Genomic DNA, 24,241 nt, shown 5'->3' with positions numbered 1-24,241 from the left:
GCAATATTAAATGTCACACCAGAGGGACCTACAAGGATATGAAACAGTTTGTCAGTGGCAACAACTGTGGCATTGCTAGTGTGGGATTGCAATCTTACAGTAGCACAACAGTTGACAGTCACAGGCCTACACATCATGTTTCAAATTATCAGGATTGCACAACACCAGACTCCACATCTTCTAACTACACAGTACACATCTCACATATGCATGATCTAACAATAGAGGTCACAGTAGTCTACAGATATACCATGTTACCTGCATGCTTCATGTGAACTTGCTGGAGGGCTCCGGCCTCCATGATGATACATGTGTGCTGTTGTTGTTGGCCAGGAGCCGCCAGGATCAGGAGCAGCTCCTCCACTCTGGTGAGGGGGGGTGGGTGGTAACTCCACCACCTGTGGCAAGCTGTTGCCTACGGACATCAGATGCACGCTGCCGGACATTTCTAAGTAAATCACTGCAGTGATGGCATACCTGCTCATATGTCCGGTTATGCATGCCTATGTCATTTATCCTACGGACAACATCTTGCCACAGTGCAGTCTGCTCATGCTGGTCCTGGCTGGTTCTTGAGAATAGCAGGGTGTAGTTTTGGATGAGACTGGTGGTTAGGATTTCATCCTCTGCACGACTATAGTTAGGGTTGCGATGGTGGGCCATGACCATGGAAGACAATGAAACAATATGTGTGAGCAAGTCATGTGGCGCACTTAACATTCTACAGTACAGATATCACTGAACTGCCATAAATATCAAACTATTGTCTGTCAGAGGATACACACTTTCAATACCACATATCAGTGCTCAACCCACAACTGCCTGACAGTGCCTGACACGCTCTATATATTAAACCATTTTCTGCACAGCAACAAAGAGAAACCACTATGTAAGACTATACAACAGTACATGGCACACTGTATGTGACACAATGCACCACCTAGCCACAGGAGGTATATATCAAGCTAATGCATAAGGAAATATGTAATCCATTGCAATGATTGTAAGGTCCAGTTACAGTATTACCAGTATACCACACTAGTTGTTGATGGAAAACCCCTGCCTAAAATATGTGAATATAGGTGGCATACTGCTGTACTAGACTATACATGTTGCTAGATACGCACTTATATCCTGTAACACACATATGACCAAGGGCATGTTACAGACATACCTACACACACATCAGACATACATACAGGACACAGAGGTATGGCAACCCAGATGAGCTTTACATGTGTACCATACAGTACTGTGTGTCAGTACTTACAAACCCTTATGCCTGAGGTATGTAATCTATGAGGACTACAGGGAACACACAAAACAGTGTTTCCAAGCAATGTGGACATACACCATACTGTGCTGTTTAGGCCTACAGCTTCAGGTAGTACTACAGTTCATACAGGATTTGGATTCACCAGCAGTACCAATCAATGAGCATAAATCTACTGCTTTATCCTCCAAAGGCACACCCCAGTTAACACCAAGGGACTATGTCAGACCATATGCCATACTGCTTTTTCTGGCTAGCAATAGCATACACATCTTTTGCTGGGATCAGAGCTAGGACACATAATACCATGACAGAAGCAGTTTCCCACTAAGCTATCCCACATATACACAACTGTGACACATTCACCAACACATTCACCATCACACTCAGTCAACCTCACATAGCAATTATTGCAACAAGTACATGTGGGTGTGTATTGGTTCATAGGTAGGTAACAGGCTATTGGCCCTAGGGCCTATAGAAGCCTCGCCAGACGGTACCCCGGCCTTTGACACCCAAGTAATTTAATTTCATGTGCCCCTGTCAAGCAGAGCCACAGAGGAGATTCCCAGGGTGTATTTCCTATCTCCCATCCAATCATCAAGACTATTCATGACGAGTGCTACTGAGGAGCTTTGTTTGCTATTGATAGGTAGTTTGCTCCAGAGTATGGGATGTCTCTGAGATAGGAATACATCCCTCCAGCATGTTCTGTTTATTGAAGTGACAGGGTTTAGGTCCCTAGAGCGTGTAGCTCATAGGGATTATGATCTGTTTACATGGAGCATATCCAACAGCTCTGGGTTTGACATAGCTTTGTATGTTAGGCAGAGGTCACCTCTGGGTTGGCGGTATGCAACACAGTCTAGCTGTGGTTTTGTGAGACGGTCTGCATAGGGCATTTGTTTGTGGACAGTAATTCTCTTTGTGAGGTATGTATGTGGCCTTTCCAGTTGCTGTAGATGTCTTGTGAGGTACATACCAGAAGGGGCATTGTGCTCTATAATGGGTTTTGGGAGTGATGAGTAGAGGGGAACACTGACCTCCTTTTCCCTGGATGACACAGCTTTTGTGATGAGGTGTGCCATGTAGACAGATTACATGACTAGTGTGACACTGTGGTTATCAAGGGGGAGACTACTTTCGGTGTTAAGTTGACTACCACCTATGTGGTAGTTCATGGGTACAGAGTTTTTAGCAAAAGGGATGCTAATGCATTTCCGACATTGAGCTTGAGGCCATGGCTTTGTCACCAGGCATCAGTCGCAGTAAATATGACTCTGTCTCTCTCTCTGTATATATATATATATATATATATATATATATATATATACACATACATATAAACATCCATTGGTGTACATATAGATATACATATAGGCACATATACAGTCCACCTTTCATGGTGGGAATATCAATTATGTGAAGGATGTGAGGTATACAGTTATGTAATGATACTGCACAGTCTCGTGTGAAATGCATTGAAGGTGTTCTCAGCCCATGTGGCTTTAGCAGGCCTCACTGGCTGCAACACTGCAAACCTAACAAATCACACCCACAGCATTTAACCACCACATGTCATATACCAGCACTGTATGCTGTCTTGTTTGCCACACACTACTACCTACAATACAAATATGCACATAACAACCTTCACCAACATATATATGACTTCCCTTCACAAACAGTTGCAGTATGTCCCTTGCTCTATGCACATGTACAGATGCTAATATATCTGACACAGATATATCTCTCCATATGTGTGTACCATACACACACAAGGTCCACACTGTTGTAAGTCCCTGGACCTCACGGCTGACCTGTTGGGCCTTGCTGCAACATGAACAGGTAATATTAGAGGGTGTATATATAGCTGCAAATGCTAGATTAGCATACTAGCCTGGTACAGCAGTTGCCAATACTAAGCTACACGTTAATATGACTATCATGCATGTGTTACTCTGTCACATCCATGTTTATATAGCTGTATGCGCTACTCCCCCAAACAGCCATTGTCCACACTACTGTACAGAAAACAGATAACATGGATCAGATGTTTGACATTTAATGCTGCGCTACATATGTCACAGTTATGTCCCACTGCACACAGCTACACACTGATTTTTCCATGGCAGTAGTTATGCAGGGCATCTGTGCATAGATACGTACTGCTGCCACATATGGATGTTTCAAAGTATGTAGAGTAGTCTTCAAATACATCTACTACATGCCAGTAAATACATATCTGTTACATACCTTTCCTTTGTATGTGTGCGTAGTTTTCAGTTCGGTGTGCCTTTGCCTTTTTTTTTTTTTTTTGGCTTGTGTGGGTGGGTCTGTGTGTGTCTCTCTCTCTCTGTCTCTGTCTCTCTCTCTCTCTCTCTCTCTCTCTCTCTCTCTCAGTATCTGCAATGGGATGATTGCATGTGTAGGCAGCAAGTACAGCCCGCTTTTATAGGTATCTGCACATGTGCATGTGATGGCATCTGCACCAATTGGTGGCCACCATTTGGTAATTGCATGCAGCTTGCTGTGTGGTAATTGCAGTAATCACTGTCATAGCAACCCAATGCTATAAATTGCTATGTCAGTTAGGTGTAGCCCTTTCAGCTTTCCAAAGTGGGGCCCATGCTTGTTTGCTGTGGACACCATTGTGTAAGTCAAAAGGTTGGTATAGTTCTTATATCTGAAGCTAGGGGTGTAGCCAGTGATTTGAATGTTGTATTCAGACCTGAATGTTTCCACTTCCAGTACACAGTTGTCAGTGTAGAATTGTACTCACCCCTACAAATGCTAACACATGATACATGGGAGTATGTAGTTTATTTTCTACTTATACAATTAACTGCCATACAAAGCTAGTTATTGAGATGTATTCATCTGGCACATTAACTGTTTATGAACTGCTATACTGTGAATATTAATGTACTCACTTCTGCACAGTTTTTTGCTTTTTTTATTGTTGACATTAGCACAGGATGCTCAAGAAAACTGGACAATTCCAGTACTGAGTATGCCTGCCTACAACCTTGGTAGACTCTGAACACACAGGTATATTGTACATTTGGCTGGGGATGCAGACATACAGAGATCATTATGTATTATTGTGTGATTTTTATCTTGCTGGACTTTAATGGTTGCTGTGTACCTGTTAGTTTAGCAAGACAAGTAGTCAGTCTGCATAGCTCACAACTGTGGATCTATCCAGATGGTAGCCAGACGTTAGGCTGTTATTCTCTGTCTGTGCAATGCACAGGTCTTTCCAGCACTGGTACAATGCCATTGTTACAGTTGTTTGCTACCAGTACATAGCTACATCCTTTGGTATTTCAGTGTTATACTCCTACATAAGGGCATGCTTGTGGAACTCCTTCCAAAGATATTTGCACAGTGTGTAACAGCGGAAAAGCTGATATGCCTGTGTGTTTCTCCCTCGGCCAGGCCTCTGAAACACTCACGTACATATTTGAACAGAGTGAGGTAAAGGTAGGTAAAAGTGAGGTATACCTTATAAATATTAGGGACAATAACTGGAGACTTTGGGAGAACCAGTGCATATGAATTACTACACCTTTTCTGAAGTACAAGTGGTGTTTAACTCCTACATATTGTCATTATTCATTAGGTGTAATACCCCACCTTTCTGCCTAATGTCAGTACTTTTCAGGGGATTCAGAGGGACAGCTAACATATGTTTCAGAATCAGGGACATCCCTGATATGTAGTCACAGTTGGGATGTATGTCCTCTGCCCTAGTCAGATATGCCAGTGTTTGTCCTGCTATGATACTGTGTGGGGGTTGTAAAGTGCTGCTGTAACATCATTCACTGCTAGAATGGCTTGTTCTCTTATCACAGTCATGTAATGCAATTCCACAACAACTGCTGGTAAAGTTCCACAGAACAGGTTTTGTGTTATGGCATTCCTATTTTTCCTTTACATTCACTCATTCTGATGCATGATATATCTATTTCAGCAACAACCTGCTGTATATCTACTGTGGCTTAGTGGTACTTCATGCAGTCTAGTGTATCTGGGATTCGAGACTGACAGTGGTGTTTTATTTTGCTGCTGAGCAGAACAAGGGCCCTCACATACAGAGTGACTAAGGCACTTTTAAGCAGTTGTAAGTGGGTTTGCGCGGTTTTGCATGAAGCTTAGCAATGCTTTGCTAAGCGCACACAAGTGCACACTCGCGCAAACCCGCTAACTACTGCTTAAAAGTGCTTACTCCCGCTAACCCTCATGCTCATTTCTTTGAAAGAAAAGAAAATGGGGAGATAGGACAGTGGTGAAAAAGGGGCACAAAGAGGGAAAGACAGTAGGGAAAACAGCTCGGGATGTGCAGGATGGGTGTAGGGAAGGACCATAGTTGCCCATTTCTTTTACAGCAACGGCTGTGCATATGCAATAATTTTGGAGGGAAATATGAAACCTTCCACCCCTGGGAGAGGGGTGAGGACAACAAAGTATGCTGTACTGCCAATTGAATTACATTTTATATGTCCAGTAGACATGTGTGCAAAATGGGCAGCTATGTATGGGGCGTAATTTTTTTTTGGAGCAGATTGCCCTTTTTTTTCTTTTTCCAGGTGAGATTGGAATGTGGGGTAGGGGATGTAGGTATATTTGGGGAGGTAGGTTGGGGAGGTAAAGAGACAGGACAAACAAGATGCATACAGGGGCGGAATATGACACACGTGGTGGGTGAACACCATTGACAGGGAAGGATGTTTGGAAATCGCAAGCCCATGAGCCCACAGATGGCAACAGTGAAACTGAGATCACCACCCATGGGCAGTCACCACTGCACCTTCACAGCCCAGATGGTGGCTGTGCTGGGGGCTGTGTAGGAGGGGCAGCCTCACCCATGAGTCGCGCCACTCATGCCTCAAGCTGGAGTAGAGGATCAGCGACAGAACACTCGATCTCCCTATGCACCACAGCCCGGACCGTTCAGAGGGTGATAGGTGGCCCTCCTCCACTCACAATTGCACAGGGGGGATGAGCCCCATCCCCTGCAGCACTTCCACCCTAAGGTGGCACAGGGCCAATGGAGGAGGAGGTCCCAGGCTGGGCACCGGACCTGCTGGTGCCAGGTGCTATCGCCAGCTAAGGTGGGATAGGTGGGTCCGCTGGGACCGGCCTTCCCATATGTTCTATGTTTAGGAGGATTTAATAAAAATATGTGTTAGTAACATTCAACAGCATTCCCAATTAGTTATAACAGCATGCAGAAGTATTCCCATTAACCCAATACACCAGAGTTCCATTAGTTGAACAGCAAGCATGACTCATGCATATATGGAACAACAGTGGACATTACAACAGCATGCAGGTTTAATTGCTGGCAACAGGCCACCAATATTGTGGTATTTGAACAGGGCACATGCATCAAAATAAATGCAGATATTTATAAACCAATAGGACATATGTCTCAACAAATGTTTTGAGATTAGACATACCCATTGAGGTGTGGAATTGCATTTTTTATGCACATACAGTAGGGTGGAAAATTATAGCTCCATTAACAACTTATATATCCTTCTAGTTTACACTACATTCTTATTAACTGCCATTATATGTCCCCTACATGTATTATTACACTACCCAATTGTCCTTAATTCGTGAAATGGGTTTTGCTAGATCTTTATATACATGGGCTATATCTGACATACAAACTGTCTGGGATGCAGATGTTACTGCTACATATTTTGTGAATTGCTCAGACACACTACTGCTGAGATGGTACACTGACAGCTCTACTTTCCTATACTTATCTAGATATGTTTAGGTGAAATTATCAGTTATATGTTAACAGCTCCCTACATTTCTGCCAGCACAATGACATTTCTGGGGAACACAATACCAAGCTACTCATGTGCCAGATTAACCTGTACATGCTGGGCATGAAATAAAAGTTGAGGACTGTGAATATGCTTAAAAGCTACTGGCACTCCCTTCATCCACTTTATATGGGCCTACCCAACTGTGTGTTAACAGCGCTTAATACAACAGTACTATTTCTATAATGCAAGAGTACAACAACATATCAAAGAAAATGACACAGACACACTCCAGGAATTATACCTTTATTAAAGACTTAAAACACTTTTCTAGAGGCTTTCTCATTTATTTTATATAACAGTACATGCAGAATATTTATTAGGGAATTATTATACCTTTCTTTATTGTGTTAAAACACTTTTTGTCAGGCTCTCTCATTTATTTTACATAACAGTACAAGCAGAATAATTACTAACCTGCCTGGTGGTGCAGCCTTAGCAGCCTATCTGCATAGGCTTGCTGATTCGCAGCACGGACACCAGCAGCTGTGAAGTAAATGAAGTGATATTGAGACATATCTATCCATAGTATACACTAGAATAGCAATTCTTACATACTTAATTCCATGGCTACTTACTCAGTAGTGGGGCATTTTCCATCTCACGGGCCTCCTGGATCCACTGGTCCAGTTGATCCACCTTGCGTCTCCTCAGGTCTGCGTGGTGGTGTCTGACCTGCTCACCAGTCCGAGGGACACCTGTGGCACTGGTGAGTTCATGAGCTAGATGGTCCCAGGCTTCCACTTTGTATTGGGTGCCCTGGTACTAGCCCCGCAGGAGTCTATCCTCATGATTATGGACAAGGAGCCAAACCATTACTTTTGACTCCTCAATGCCCCAACGTTGCTCTCAAAAACAAGAGCCCTCTCCAGCACTGGCCATTGCTGCCTGCAGATAGGAGCTACAGCCAGTTATGGCAAGTATTCCCGCCTATGGAGCTTAAATATGCATCATTTCCCGCACTTATTTGTGATTGGCCAGTTTTCAAAAAACTCAGCTGAAGGCACACCTGCTTAGCAATGGGTAAACTTCCATTGATATGTATGTGTGTGTTGAAAGTGCATGCTTATGAAAAGCTGTCATGGCTTAGTGGTTCAGTACTGTGATTATGGTGCACAGTATCCCGGGTTCGAGGCATGTCATTGCTTTTTATTTTACTACTGGCCAGACCGGTAAGGAGGTGTGGCTGTGTTTTACCAACTTTGCTCAGCTTTGCCTGACGTTGCTCTACATTGCTCTATGTTGCCTGACATTGCTCTACGTTGCTCTATGTTGCCCGATGTTGCTCTACGTTGCTCTACATTGCCCACTGTTGCCCACCATTGTGCTGGTTAGCGCATTGTGCAGCTACACGCAAACATCTTCTGTTTGCATTCGTTTGCGCAATGCACAGCTCCGCGCAAAGCTATTGTGCTAGTTAAAGCAGTGCTTAGCTATGAACAATTACATTTAAATATGCTTAATACTGGTAAACTTTGCTTAGCAGTGCTTCACATTGCTTAAGATACGTTACTTATGCATCCATCAGTATGCATAACCATTTCACTTTCTTATGCATATATATATATATATATATATATATATAAAATTTATTCACTACTACATAGGCCATTTCAATGCTTTTTACTGAAATTTAAATGATAAATGTCAGGGATTATTTTTATATACAGATTTCCAACAGAAAATAGAAAGGGGAGTGGTGGGACTTGAACCAGGAATGCCTCCTCTTTGTGCAAAGGCTCTACCACTACACTATTGCTATTTTGCTTAATTTGCATATAAGTTTCTTATTATCCTCTTCGATGTCTAAACTGCTAACTGTAGCTAAGCAATGGGCAATCCCGCGCAAACACGCGCAAATACGGGCAGCTATATCGGGAATAATAAAAAAAATTAAAGTTTTACATTTTATAATTGTACAGCAGTTTAGAATGTGGGGGAGTGTAGTCTTGGGTATGTACACATTTGAGTGGACTCGCTCATGTAGGCTGACATTTCCCGATTGAGAGACTTGCAGGGGCGTGGATTTTTGGACTGCTCAGCAGTCCGACACGCCCCCTGCACTTGTGCACGCGCCGTGTTAGCCTTAGAGTTGAGGCAGCTCGCCCTCATTAATATGCATGGCGCGCTGCCGTCTTACTCTTAGACTGGTGTTTCCGTGTAAGACTACTTTAGTCTTACACGGAGGATTCGTTAATCCTGGGGACAGTGTTTAGCACATTGGCAAGATAAACGTACCTCAGCAGATCGTTAATGGTATGCTCATTTAAGGAATACATTGTCAGCTACAAAAAATTCTAAAAGAAAAACAAACTGAAATCAGCAACAACAGGTTTCAAAGAAATTAAAGCAATTAGTAATTTAAGTTAATTTTGGTGAGGAAATCACACAAACAATATGCAAATAAAATTAAACTAAGTACAGTGGGCTACCCTTTTACCTAAACATTAATTCTCAGCTGTTAATAACTGGTTCATAGGTTCATAGGTGTTTATCAGGCTAATGACCACAAGGGGCTTTTTAAGCCTAGCCATGCATCTCAAATCTCCGACAAGTTCTGGTGCCCTTAATAAGTGTAAGCAGGGGCTTGAGAGGTGAAACATTTACAAAATAGCCCCTTATCTGTGTATTACCTCTCCTCTATTGCTTATGCCTTAAGCATGTTAGGCTTTTGCAATAGAGAGGCATGTTTAACAAAACACCTTTGCATTTTTGTAGTCATCCTGAAAGACCTACCCCAGGATTTAATAAAATCTGTGTAAACTCCATGTAGAGCCTACATGGAATGAATCCATCTACATGGGCACTGTTCCCCCTCGGCAGCGTACCATGCATATTAATGATGGCACGCTGCCAAGGAAGAACGTAGGAACAGGGTTATTGAATTGCTGTAGGGATAAGTGTAGAGTTTATTTGTGGTCGTGGATGGCCTGTACTGCTGCCTGCTATTGTTGAAATGCTGTGAATTGGGTCAAATGTGTAATATTTAATTTTAAATATTTTTTTTCATTTTTTTTTTATGTTTGCTTGGTGAGGAGTGCAGCAATGCCAAGCTGTGCTCACATATAGACAGCTGATACTTGGCAGATATCTAAAAATAGAAACTGGCTGTCATTAATTAGCATAATTACATATTTTTGCAATTTTAATTATTTTTTTCTGGGTTTTTTAATTGCTGTTTGCATGGCGCAGACCACCACAGAGCCAAGCATAGCACATACATACATAGCCGACAGTTGCTAGACATCTAAAAATAGAAGCCAGATGTAATTAATTATTTATGCCTGGGTTTAAGTGCATTTGCATGGCCCACAGCAGTGCTTATCAATGCTAACAGGTAGCCTAGTAGTATATGTGAAGGTAGACTAGTTTTCATAATGTCCAAGTATCTGAATGGGTAGAGACACAGCCTAATGTTTAGTAGGTCCTGGGTTTGAATCTGTAGCAATCATAAGATGTATATAAATTAACTTATTATATATGTTTAATTTTAAAAAAAAAATTGTGAAATATGACACTGCTGCACTGGGCTGAGCACTGCATAAACATGCTAACAGCTACTTTTGCTTGTGTAGTGCTAAGCTGAGCTAAACCCCCAATTGTGTGAGCTTTCACAATGCTTAGCTGCATTTAGCTAGTTTGCGTGCTGCTAAGCAATCCAGCACTTTTTTGAATGTTGCTCAATGACGTGTAAGGATAGGAAAACTGCCTATATTAAATGCAATAGGTGGGAATTCTGCATCATTCCTTGGAGTCTTATCTACTGTGGATATGGCAGGTGGAGCTGGTGAATGTGTGTGCTTTTGGGCTCAGAGATGGTGTGTTCAGAATTCCAGGGTCTTTGTTGGGCTCCTGGTAAAAATCATGAACTCAGGCTGCTGCAGGGTGGTTTCCAGGGCACAGAGTGTAAGACGGAGGCCTGGGACTGGTTGGCCAGGGAACTCACCAGTGTTACTGGTGTCCCATAGACAGGTGATTAGTGTAGTCAGCATTTTGATGACCTGAAGAGGAAAAAGAGAGGAATCTTGGACACCTGGGTCCAAAAAGCTAGAGCTGGGAATGCCCCACAAATATGTAAGTAATTTTTCCTCTGTTTTACCAATATGCAAGCTGAATGTCTGCAAAACTGGTATGCATAATGGTGGGCTTCTCTCCCAACAGCCGCAGCTGAGAGGGCTCACAATGTCGACTATGCTAACTGTAGTGCAATAAGCAAGAAAGAGTAAAGCATTTACTGCAATAAAGTGTACACCATAAAAACTGTAGTGCAATAAATGGGCAAGTAGAACTGTAGTGCAATAAATGGGCAAGTAGAGCTGTAGTGCAATAAATGGACAATAACAACTGTATTGCAATAAACAATAAATACCAATAACAGTAAGCAAAATGGTGTACAACAGGATTGTGTTGTCATAACCATTGCAGTAGAGCTCTATGCATTACTTGTCTATGGTAAGGTTGCTGCAGTCATATGTAACACTGTAATAGCTGCAGAATGGAAAAGTAATTGAAGTAATTTAAACTTTTTAATTTCTCTGTAATAAGACTACCTACCTCATCAAATGCCATAATGATGATGCATGTCTGTCGTAATCCACTAGTAGGAGCATGGCTGTATGGCTCTGAACTGTCACAAAAGACATTAATCAGTGCCAGGTGCCTGTGCACACTTAAAAAGTTAATCACAAGTAATTTATACAGAAAGCAATGATTAGTGCACAGAGACATAACTAGTGTGAGGCAAAGAAGGTGGCTACCCTGAGGCAAGCTGTTAGGGGGTATAATTTGTAGTTTCCACTTATACCCCCTAACAGGTTGGGGAGTATAATTGGCAGTTGCCAGAGGGATACTACAAGTGTAGTACTATTATTTCTATAAGAAGCCATGGGTGATGCTGCAGCTTCTTTAATGAATGTCAAAACACACATATATGGAACCCAACATGTCAAAACAGTTTGGTACTTTTATCCAGTTACAATTTAGAGTTTAACTGTCATGAGCTGTGCTTGACAGGTTAACTCTTCGGGGAGTTGTAAATCAAGTAATGGTACAGCAGCCTTTGCTGTTTCAGCAACAGTAGCAGCTGCATTTATTTATTTCTTTATTTATTTCCTAAATGTTTGTTGACTAAGTTAACTGTATTCTGGCCAGACAACCATTGTAAACATGGGACATAAGGATGGGAGATAGAAAAAAAATCAGTGCAATACAATAAAACAGTGTACCATAATCAGCCACTAAATTTTTGTGTATAATATGTCTATGTATATACACACACACACGTGTGTGTGTGTATATATATATATATATATATATATATATATATGTATATATATAGAGAGAGAGAGAGAGATACATGTATGTTTTCTAACCATATATTTTAAATATCTAACAAAGCCAAAGGGATTTCTAAAGTTACAACATGCAGTCTTGTCTGCCTGCCTGTTAATCTTGAATGACAACACACACACACACACACACACACACACACACACACACACACACACACTATCTAGGTGGCATCAACCATAGTTGTACAGTGGACTACTATATTACACTTGTATGTACATTATATGATAGTGTAGATCTCCACAGAGAGTTAAGGGTACATGTAATAAATCATTGTAGTTCTTGTTTACTGTTTATCAGGAATCTGTTCTATATTATTTAGTTAAATGTATCCTTTTTTTATTCTCTTCCCCAATAGTTTGATTTCTTTCTTCCTTGTGGTGAGTTTTCTTCTTTTTTCTGATTCTGGGCTTCTGTTTTCTGTAGATAATCTGTATTGAATAAGAAACCATATTTTTCTTTTTACTTTTGTTCTTTTTTTGTAAACTAGTAGAAAGAGTAGGCTCTTTTTTGATTTGTTACGGGATTGAAGTCTTATAAGTCATGTTTAGATATTTCCCTGTCTTTCATTTGCTTATTCATGTTACTGCCTCTTGTTTATTCTTTTTTGTACTATATATTGAAATGCTATATTTTGTTATGCATATTTTGAAATATTCACAAAACATATTAAATGAAAATAAATATGAAGAAAGAATGTAAATTGTAATTTAGGGCTCCACCCAAGGTTTTAAATGTCACTTCTGTGCTTAAATAGATGACTGCACACTTTTGATCGTTATAAAATGCTTAAAGAAAACATTCAGTATCTATTACAGAATTCAAACTTGTTAGATATTCAGAGGGTGAGTTATGGGTGTTGCTGTAAAATACATGCTAATGAACAAATAAGTAGCAGAACCAGAGGCGTAGCCAGGATTGTTGTTATTGTACTCTCTCTTCCTTCTCCAGAAGTGTAGCGTCCATCAGTGCAAAAACGTCTTTAAAATAATTTATTTTATTGAATAAAATGTACCACATTTAATAATGACATATTTTCATGCTTTAATCATGTTTTACAGTCACACAACCTTCATAACTGTGAAACATGATTAAAACATGAAAATATGCGATTGTTAAATGTAGCACATTTTATTCCACAATATAAACAAATTATTTTTGAAAAGTTTGTGTCATGGCTTACAATGTGTATTCCTTGCTGTAACCTTAAGTACTACATACTAGTTACAGTACATTTCTTTCTTATAGAGACTTGTGAACTATTAAAGTTTGAACTTAGTAATAGCCCTGGTATGCATTAAATTTCCATCCACATTTCAGTCCTTCAAAAACTTTTTTTTCTGGCTGGCATTTGATAAAAAAGTACATACAAAAGATAAAAAGACATTTGTCCTAGATCTCTGAAAAGTAATGAAATATGCTGCCTCTATAACTGCATTAGATGTCCTTATCAATCAGCATCATGTTAATGGGATACATACTATGCAGTGTTTATTCTATAAGCTGTATGCTGCTGGAACTGTGCCTCTATTTCCCTGCACACACATTAAGTTTCATGCGGTAGTCCACTTTGCCCAGCAACATCGTTTAAGTACATCAACTGTGCTGTCTCTGGAATAGTTCATGATGGACTTGTCTCAAACAAGGGAAAGCAAATGGAAAGTTTGTTTCCTTTTATAAGAGCCTTTGGTATTATTTATCTGACATGCTGGGGAAGGAGGTTGGGATAATGGTTAAGATATCTACCTTGCACATATGAGGTGCAGGGTTTGATTCTCATGTGGGATAATTGGCTAGACTTAAACTGACCCATAAGTACAGTTACCCTAGTATTAATCTATGAACCTAAGTCTGTATGGCGTAATATAAAAAGGTAAATAGATCACTCTCTGTGGCTTAAGAATTACTATACAATAACAGTTACCATGATCAATCCCAGCTTTTTGCAAAGCTGAATCTTCTTTTATCAGGATTACAATTCCAGATCCCTCTGAATTCTGCTTTAATGTATATTTTCTGTATATAGTACTGTAATCAAACAAACTAGATTCCTGCTTTTATGTACATATTCTGTATATGTTACTATATTTACTATCTGTAACACTGTTTCTACTTCTGTACTGATTAATGCTTATATTTTTTCTGTATCTCATTGGAGCTTTTCTTCCCAGGCCTCCACTGAAAATGGGCTCTTTTAGGCCCAGTGGACTTTCCTGGTAAACAAATGCAATACAATAAAATAAATAAATAATGCAAGCATTGGAGAACAATGCAAGGCACCATAATCTCAGGATAATGTGTGTTCTGTGGAATACGTCTTCTGCCATTTTAATCAAATAGCTTGATGGTTATGTCTCGTTGCTTTCAAAAAAGTATCTTATGCCTGGCTCTATAGTATAACGTATGGATTTCTGACCATGCTCCAGGTTTGACTTGCAACCTCGACAATGTAAGAGTCAGGCAGGAAGGTAGAGGACTAAAGGGGTGTGGCCTGCTCACCTCTCCCAGGCGGTAGTGAGGGGTTGTGCTCACTCGAGAGGCACACTGAACAGTGTTGTCTTCCTGGTAGAGACCGGCAAGTCTGCAGGGATGCCTCAAGGGAATGCCCCTTATAGAAGTGAGGGGACATCCATAATGCTCATCACATAGCATGCCAATCCCTTATGCTTCTCCAGGCATATGTAACAGTGACACAGAAACTAAAGAATAAAAGTTTGAACCACCCCTGATGGTTATCTCAGCAATGCCCCCTCCAAGCCAAACCTCAACCCAGTGATGGGAATGAATGTGCCAACTGACTGTGGAGGGAGATGTTGATCAACAGAAAGTAGGGACAAGTAAACATAAAAAGTATGTGATATCTCTGAACTGATACATAAATTAGTGAAGCATATAAAATGTCCAGCAGTTTTCCCATTAGATTATCCTTGTATTTTATTATCAAAGCAACATCTAAACACAGTCTACCCAGCAGATAGATAAGCAGGAATACTTCTGTTTCATGATTTTGTTTCACCTCTTCTAACAGAACAGTAACAAGTAGAAAATGTAGTATCTATATGCCAGTGAGCTTGGCTTAAATAGGAAGATATTATTAATTTGGTAGTTAATGAAATTAAATGAAATAATATTTTCAATGACATTAAATGTTATTCCAAAAGAATCATGATACAGAGAAAGTTAGAATATAGCATTGCGATGATTTACATTTTAGAAGGTGAGAAGGGATATAAATTATCCAAAATATATAAATACATATGTATCCATGTCACACACACACACACACACACACACACACACACACACACACGCACACATATTTGTTGATTGCCCAGTTTGTCAAAACAATATTTTGTCAGATGTTTGTTGCATTGAAAGAGTTAAGTGGGATGTATGCTAGAAGGGTGTGTGTGTGTGTGTGTGTGTGTGTGTGTGTGTGTGTGTGTGTGTGTGTGTGTGTGTGTGTGAGAGTGTGTGTGTTTGCACACCTGTATGGTTAGGGTTAGTTAATGGGATACAGCAAAGTTTGTGTGCAAGTGTGTGAGTTTAGGGTTAGGGTTATAGTTAGGTTAAGAAATAGCTAGATTTATTGCATGCATGTGTGTGAGTGTGTGTGCGCGCATGTGCGCGTGTGTGTGTGTGTGTGTGTGTGTGTGTGTGTGTGTGTGTGTGTGTGTGTGTGTGTGTGTCTGTTAGTGTGAGTGCATACAAGTACAGGTGGTGATCATTTGAGCTGGTAGTGAAGGCCTTTTTAAAATTAAGATGCACATTGGGGTAGGAGTAGGAACAAGGTTAGGGTTAGTGGGCATTACTAATGTGGAGCAGGGGGGCAAATTGTATTTTTTAGAAAACGCATATGGTGTTCTATCAACTCTCTAAAGTGAACTACAGCTGTCTGCTGGTCAGCATAGAGAATTAAGGCTCAGCATTGTTAATGAACTGCTTCCTGTAGTCAGTCAAGTATACAACATTTGATTCCTTTCACTTTCGCTTGCCTATCTGTGACTCACATAACCAGACAGATCCATGACAGTTTCCTGAAGAAAGGTTTAGTGATCAACAGGGGCTAAAATGCTTGAAAATGGATTTGTAGGTTATATCTCTTCTGTTAACAATCTATACAACAGCCACACGATGACAATGCCACACGTTTTCAGGATACCAATGGTCAGATTTTTCTTTTGGAAAACTTTACCTGTTGCTGAGTAAATATACCAACTCCAAGAATAATATACCCCAAACTAAATTCAGTATTATCTTGTTGTCTTATTGTCTTACAATAAGCATACTTAAGCATGAACACTCTCTACCTACAAGCATCATCTCTGTGTTACACGTTTTCTTAATGCATTTAATGCACATCTGTTTGACAGTGAAAATATTGATTTTCAGGATGCCTGTCTTCATTTAGACACAGATCATCTGCTGTTTTTCTGAAAACTACCATTAATGTCATTTTCCTACTCCCTTAAAAACAGTCTAACAAAATATTAAGATTTAGAAAGTCTGTTACAGATTTGGGAAGTAGGTTGCTGCCATTTTTTGCAAATGAGTAATTACAGGCATTTTGTGAATTTAAGCACTGAGTGTGAATAAATTATGATTGCCAGAAGATTCATAAACTGATGAAATATTTCTTATATAGGTTATTATGGTAACAGGTGACCATCCAATTACAGCCAAAGCAATTGCAAAAGGAGTTGGAATTATTTCAGAGGGTACAGAAACAGTGGAAGACATTGCAGCACGTTTGAATGTTCCTGTTGAAGAGATTGACCCAAGGTAAAAATAAACATATCCAGATGTATTACCAAATCATTTTTCATTGTACTGTCTGTCTACTTGGAAAATTTTATTTATTTATTGTGTTTTATTTCATTTTGGTAAGTGGACTAGTCAATAGACAGCCTTTTCAGCCAAGACCTTACATCTCCTTACTCTCCCTTCCTTACTGCTGTCAATTTCTCTTCCCTGGCTTTCTGTTTAAATATACCATAAGCCTGCTTTTCTCTCACTTCGAATTGCAATTCCTGTTTGTATTATACTAACTTACTTTAAATTTCTCTACAAACTGACTAAAATTTCTCTAACAATTAAATCATTGTCGCATATGTTGTATCTATTCTTAACCAATCTTTTCATATTATGTCTAATTTGGTATAATTATTTAAACTGTATTTGATTTTGTATCATTTTAAAGACTGTAAAATTATTGTTCTTAAAATGTTTTGTAATACTTTGGACCTTTTCTCACTGGGCATCCCCTTAAAATGGGCTCCTACCCAGTCGGACTTTCCCAGTAGTGAAAAGTCAATAAATAAATAATAAGACCTATGCCCATTGGGTCAATATTACAACTGTATAAATGCCATGAAACTAGATAAGATCTTACAAAGATTAACAGATGCAATGATTTACATGAATACTTAGTTTTGCCTACTCAGAACAAATGGTAGAACAGTCTTCCATGTCTAAGTTATTTTTGCAGTCAGTGCTGGCCAGAATTTACTACAAATGTGGTCTGTTCAGCTGATTATATGAAATGAATTGTTCTAGTCCCATTGTTTGGTTCCCATATGACTAAATCATGCTACATAAAACATTTTACACATTTTCCACTGACAGGTATCCATTTTAGAAAGGAAACATGAAGGTGATATATGAACAAGCACTTCAGAATTATTTTACTTTTGATGAGTCTCTCAGAAAAATATGTGGTGCAATGAAGAGAGAGCTTGGGATGTATTAGTATTGGGCAACATACTCAAGCTTGTGTCCATAATACAAAGCATTGGTAGGCTTTATTTTCCAGTTAGTTACCACCATTTTCTATAGATAAAATGAATGCCCTGCACTAGGACTGAATACAAGTAACAAGTAAATACATACATATATATTCATACATTGTTTACATTCAGAGTGTGAAATCGTGCAAAACATACAACTAGACTATAAAAAGATACTGACTAGTGCAAAGAGTGAACATTTTAATTACTACTTCCATGCTTTATGAATATATTGTCTGCAACATCAGTCTAATATAGTAATCCTGAAAATAAAGGTTTGCTTCACATATCATTTGGCAGAAGCCACTAATTTAGGCAAATTCCCTGGGGTTAAGAAACTGTTTTCATGTGGTGGACTAGTGACACAGAGAGTGGAGATGATTCAGAGACATAGTAAGTGCGACTGCAGAATGCTGAGAAAATCTGCAGCTTGTATAATATGCAAATGGTAGCATAGAGAGATAGAGCTGAGCAACAGTATTAATATAAGAACATTGATAGATGTAAATGAGAGCAAACAAGATGGCAGAGTGATTCAGAAACATATATTCTTTGCAGATTGATACTATCTACAGGTCTATTGGCCTCAGCAAAAACTTGGAGTTATGGGAGATGGACTACAGGCACAGAACCTCTGTCCAATGGTTATAGTGGGAATGTGGTCATCAATTTGTCATGTCTACCACTGATTTTGCAACCCCTGACTGTACCGAGATGTGGTTACCAGCATCATCAAAGCCAAACAGTTCTCTGATATCAGGCAGACTTACATCCATGGTGGAGGAACTTGATAACATGTGGCCTGTTAAAACGCCAATAAATTACCCAAGCAATATATGAATCCTTCAACAATACCTACAGCCTAGTAAATAGAGTATTACTACTTAATGCTGTAGGACAGGAAAATTATAGGTAACATACCTTGGGTTTGTAGCCGCTGCAATTTCACTCTGGATGTTCCTGTAACAGTAAGACGTCATGCTTGTATGTTGTCTGAACTCATAGCAAAGTAGTATTGCAGATACTGTTCTATGTTCAAACACACCCAGCTGAGGTGTCCCCAACAGATATATGTGATGCCTTTGTTAGCTTTGCCCTGATGTCAGTTACTCCATTGTGGATGTGTAAATTATCTGCACCCCCCCCCCCCATACAGAGATACTGGGATTTTCTCTGTCTCTGTCTTTGGCAGTGGTGTTTAATTTGACAGACCCCCTCCAATGGCTCTCTATTCCTGTATCAGTCAGGCTGCACTAGATCATGCAGCATTGATTATGTCAGTGGCCTGACTTTTGACATGGCCATATGTTCAGTTTTGGCCACCAGGAGCATTACTGTCAGTAATGACATCCCACTGGGCATGACCATGGAAGACTTGGTAAGGTATCTCATGGAGGATCATGCTCTGATGATGATGCAGATGGAAATCCTGAAGCAGGATCTTATTCTCTGAATGGAAGAATTTGCTTTTTCTCTGTTTCCAATATTCTGCTATGCTAAGCTGAAGATGAAAAAAAAATAGACCTGGAAAGTATGGTGTGGTCAAACTTGGCATATCCCCTATAAAGCTACCGAAATAGATGGTAATATGTGCCCTTGAAATATTCAAAAGGTGCTACCAATATGCAATGTGCAATCCATATGAAGGTGTGACATGTGTAGTGTTTGCATGTGGGTGAAACAGGGTACACACATGGCTGTCTATAGAACTTCTCCTGGCATCTATATGTGTACAGGCCACATATACCAACATAATGCCACCACATGCAGACTTTGTAGGATTGCAGCAGTGTGTTCTAGCATGTTTCTACACCCAGTGTATGAAACCAAGGTCCTGCAGAGACTCAAACTGCCAATGTTTATTATCTTTCCAGCCAGTTACATACAGCGCTGCAATGTTGCTCATTGTATACAGGCAACCATCTCAGTCACCCAAGTGTGACATCTGATGACATGTGGAGGCATCCCTCAGGTAGATATAGGTCTGTAACAAGCCATTCTACAAAATAAGACTGCATTTGCTTTATAGTGTATACAGATACTCCTTTATTTGGGCTTGTGCATAGACATTTCCACTCCCAAACTCCCCAGCCCTCACAACACAAACTGAATTTGCACAGGCCTAACATCTAATGCACTAGCACACAGTTATGAAGCTAATGATTTTACCTTCTGCATATACCACAGAAAGCACATCCCCTAGACAAGTTCCTCACTGAGCCCAAACAGGTTTGTCCACTGATGAAACTCTGTGAGGCACAGCATAAACCAGACACATTTCCCTGCAAGTATAAGCTCCCAATCCACAACTACTGTAGTATTACCTCTAATGTTTCCACAACATATGTGGTGCATATGGACCACTAGGGAGTTGAGTGTATAAGGACATGACCTGTAAATAGTCATGACCTGGATGTGTGCTGGATAAGTATCCATAGTATGGACACCTTTGGATTGTGCTACCTAGATCTCCCCACCCCAGCAAACACAAACCACTGCAGTACAGTCAAAGCAACATCCACAATAATCTCAGAGATTCATGTCAATAGATCAACAACACCTTTTGTTGAATCACATTTCAGTCAAAATATTTTGACAAAATTGCATTCATCTTTTTTGAGAGGATGTGGGGTTCACTTTCCACATACTCCGAACTTAAATATACCAACTCCAAGGTCATACAACAGTGGAGAAAAGGGAAAACTTCACTGTCTCTGAAAGTCATTTTCAGATATTTTTGCAGAAATGGGATTCAGCGAGAGATGTCAACAGAATGACATGTTCCTCAATCTTAACATAATGACAAATAATAATTATACAACTCATATAAAGTAAAATATAAATGATATATACCCTAATGTAACACAGGCAGTACTGTAGTAGCTTTTGATGTAATTATTACTCAGCACAAAATCCCTAGCACAGTAACTTCAGTAGGCATTGGCTCAAACACTCATTCCTTGACTTACAGATATGAATGCTCCATGAACACACAGAACACACTCATAACTTATGTAAAATGTACCCTGCAACATTATTTACCCTACAGGCATCCTTTTATGGCAGTACACTTTACATCAAGGTAACATTCTCCACTACGGTTTCAGTACTATTGTCCAATGAAACAACAACACAAACAATTAATGTAACAGCACAGCATTGAGGATATTACAAAGCACAAAATTAGTACAGCAGTACACAGTACAATACCATTTCATGCAAACTTATCTTCAGGCCAACCTGATGCTTGTACATGTCTTTCTTCCCAATTCACAGTACTGCTAGCCATGCTGCTTGATAACAATCTTCTATTGCTCACTGTGGCCTGTAGTTGGCCTGGATATTTTCATCTTGCAATATTATAGCAATACCCCATGCCTGGGTGTGGGTAATGCTGGATTTACCCATGGTTGGTGTGGTTTGGTCACGAGGGCAAAGCCCGAGTGGCCAAACAAAGACAACCGTGGGTAAATCCAGCATTACCCACACCCAGAAGTGGGTTATTGCTATTATACAATGACATTATTTAAGAAAAAAAATAATTACTTTTCTTAAATAATGGCATTGTATAATGTCTCCTTGCTTCCCTTCCGCAGCTGTCTGGTATTCTGCGGCAGTTCTGATGTACTGCGCATGCGTATACTTATGCAGTACATCAGAGCTGTGGGAAAAAACAACGGAGAAAGCAAGACCTCCGTTGCTTTTTACAAACTGTCTCACTATGTTAAAGGAGTTTAACATAGCGAGACAGCTTTAAAAAAAGCAATGAAGAATCTCTGTTGCTTTTTTAAAGCTGTCTCGCTATGTTAAACCAATTTAACATAGTGAGACAGTTTTGAAAAAAGCAACGGAGAAAGCAAGATCTCCGTTGCTTTTTACAAAGTGTCTAGCTATGTTAAAGGAGTTTAACAAAGTGAGACAGCTTTAAAAAAAGCAACAGAGAATCTCTGTTGCTTTTTTTAAAGCTGTCTCGCTATGTTAAACTCATTTAACATAGCGAGACACCTTTAAAAAAAGCAACGGAGATAGGAAGATCTCCATTACTTTTTTTAAAGCTGTCTTGCTATGTTAAACTCGTTTAACACAGCGAGACAGTGTGTAAAAAGCAACGGAGATCTTGCGTTCTCCATTGCTGTAAAAAACAGAGTTATACTAATGGAAAAAGTCCAGGCGACCATACCTTTTTCATTATTATAACTCTATTTACAAAGTGCACGCTGACCAATCAGTGTGCACATTTTGGAATATTAATGGGGGGGTCGTTGTATAATGAAGCTTATAGCATGCACACACACACATGAAACAGTCCAGCGCTAATTCAAGAAAATGGTATGAAATAAATCAATCTAAAGGGATGGTAAATTCAATTTATTAACAATCAAACCTGTTTTATTGTTTACCATACTTCTTGAGTGGTGTAAAGCCATCTAAATAAATTCAAATGTAAAGCACATTTTAAACATTCCAAACAACTCATCACATGCTTGAATGGTTGCAAATTGCAGGCTAAAAAGATTCACAGATTTATAGATTCATATACTGTTACTATGCTAATCACCCATGGGTTTTTTCTAAGCCTAGCCAAGTTTCCCCTAAAAGAATTATGATGTCCTGCGTCCAAATAAGACATTGAAGGTTAGGCATTTATAAGCTACCTCTGTTCATAAGGGACATGGGTGCCAGGCCTGTTGTACATTTCCTATTCCCCATCCACTTATCTAGGTTGTGCTTAAGCTAGGTAATAGATGGACTTAGATTCACATGGATGGGAAGCCTGTAACATAGGGAGAGCAGTCTCTGGGACACATATCTGTCTCTCCAACATGTTCTGTTTATGCCACAGGAAAAATTCAGGTCCCTAAACCTTGTATTTCTGGTACTCTTTCACTTACAATTATGTAGGAGATTCATAACTGTGGGGTTTGCTGATGCCTTGTAAGCCAGGCAGAGATCACCCCTCAGCAATCTATAGGAGTCTGAATAAAGGAGTAAGGGCTTTAAGGTGTTCTGCATAAGGTAGGTTTGTTACACCTTGTATTCTTTTTGTAAGAAACCTTTGAGGTCGCTCTTGTTGCTGCATATGCCAGGTCAAGTACATCCCAAAGGAAGCATTGTACTCTACGACTGGTCTGATAAGATGAAGTACAGTGGGATAATGACTTCTTTGGACCCAGATGCTATGCCCTTACTTATAAACTGTGCAACATAAAAGGATTTCCTCACCACTGTGGCCACATGGTGGTCAAAGGCTACTGTCTACATGCATACCCAGATTCTTGAGTACTGGGTCGACTCTTAGGGGTGTATTAATAACATTGTAATTAGCCAGATAACTGATTTCCCAAAGGGTACAATTAGCATTTCTTAGCATTGCAATATACCTTCATGAAGAATGTTAGTGACTGCAGGGGAGTTGATCATAACCCACAGCTTGCAATCATCTGCAAGCTTAATCAGCCTGTGATGCCTCACTAATGGACAGATAATTACTGAGCCTCAATCCTCACCACTGACACCAGTGGGAGGATGACAGGTACACTCACATTTTTTCCAGATGCAGCTTTCTGCATCAAGTGCAATTTCCCTTAAGAGCACACAGAGACCACAGTCAGTCCAAGTCTGGTTTCTCCCTCTTTCTCCAGATACCCAGTAAGACTCCCCACTGGCACAGCTATAAGGTTGAGATCTCAGCTGAGTGGTCAAGCCAACACCTCCAGCACCCTCTCTGTCCAACCAGTGCTTCATGGCCCTGCCCAAGTAGCTGACACACACACACACACACACACACACACACACACACACACACACACACACACACACACACACACACACACACACTTTGAGGTTTGATTTACAAACACACACACACACACACACACACACACACACACACACACCTGGGAAAGGCTGGAGCAGGTTTACTAACTATGCCCCCTTCTGCCCAGACTATAAAGTACTTTTTACTGCCACCAGCTAGCTCCTTATCA

General features: G+C 40.0%; 1 protein-coding gene across 1 annotated transcript in view; it reads left to right on the top strand.

The window, feature by feature from the left end:
- Nucleotides 1–24,241, top strand: part of LOC122803366 (sodium/potassium-transporting ATPase subunit alpha-1-like) — a 577,066-nt gene that overhangs the window by 359,547 nt on the left and 193,278 nt on the right. The window contains exon 14 of the mRNA XM_044072943.1: nucleotides 17,114–17,250. Within this exon, the coding sequence (XP_043928878.1) occupies nucleotides 17,114–17,250 (137 nt within the window). The remainder of the gene's footprint in view (nucleotides 1–17,113; nucleotides 17,251–24,241) is intronic.

The sequence above is a fragment of the Protopterus annectens genome, chromosome 5.part1, assembly GCF_019279795.1.
Source record: "Protopterus annectens isolate FY-2018-M chromosome 5.part1, PAN1.0, whole genome shotgun sequence".
Lineage (NCBI taxonomy): Eukaryota > Metazoa > Chordata > Ceratodontiformes > Protopteridae > Protopterus > Protopterus annectens.
This window is presented reverse-complemented; position numbering and strand designations above follow the sequence as displayed.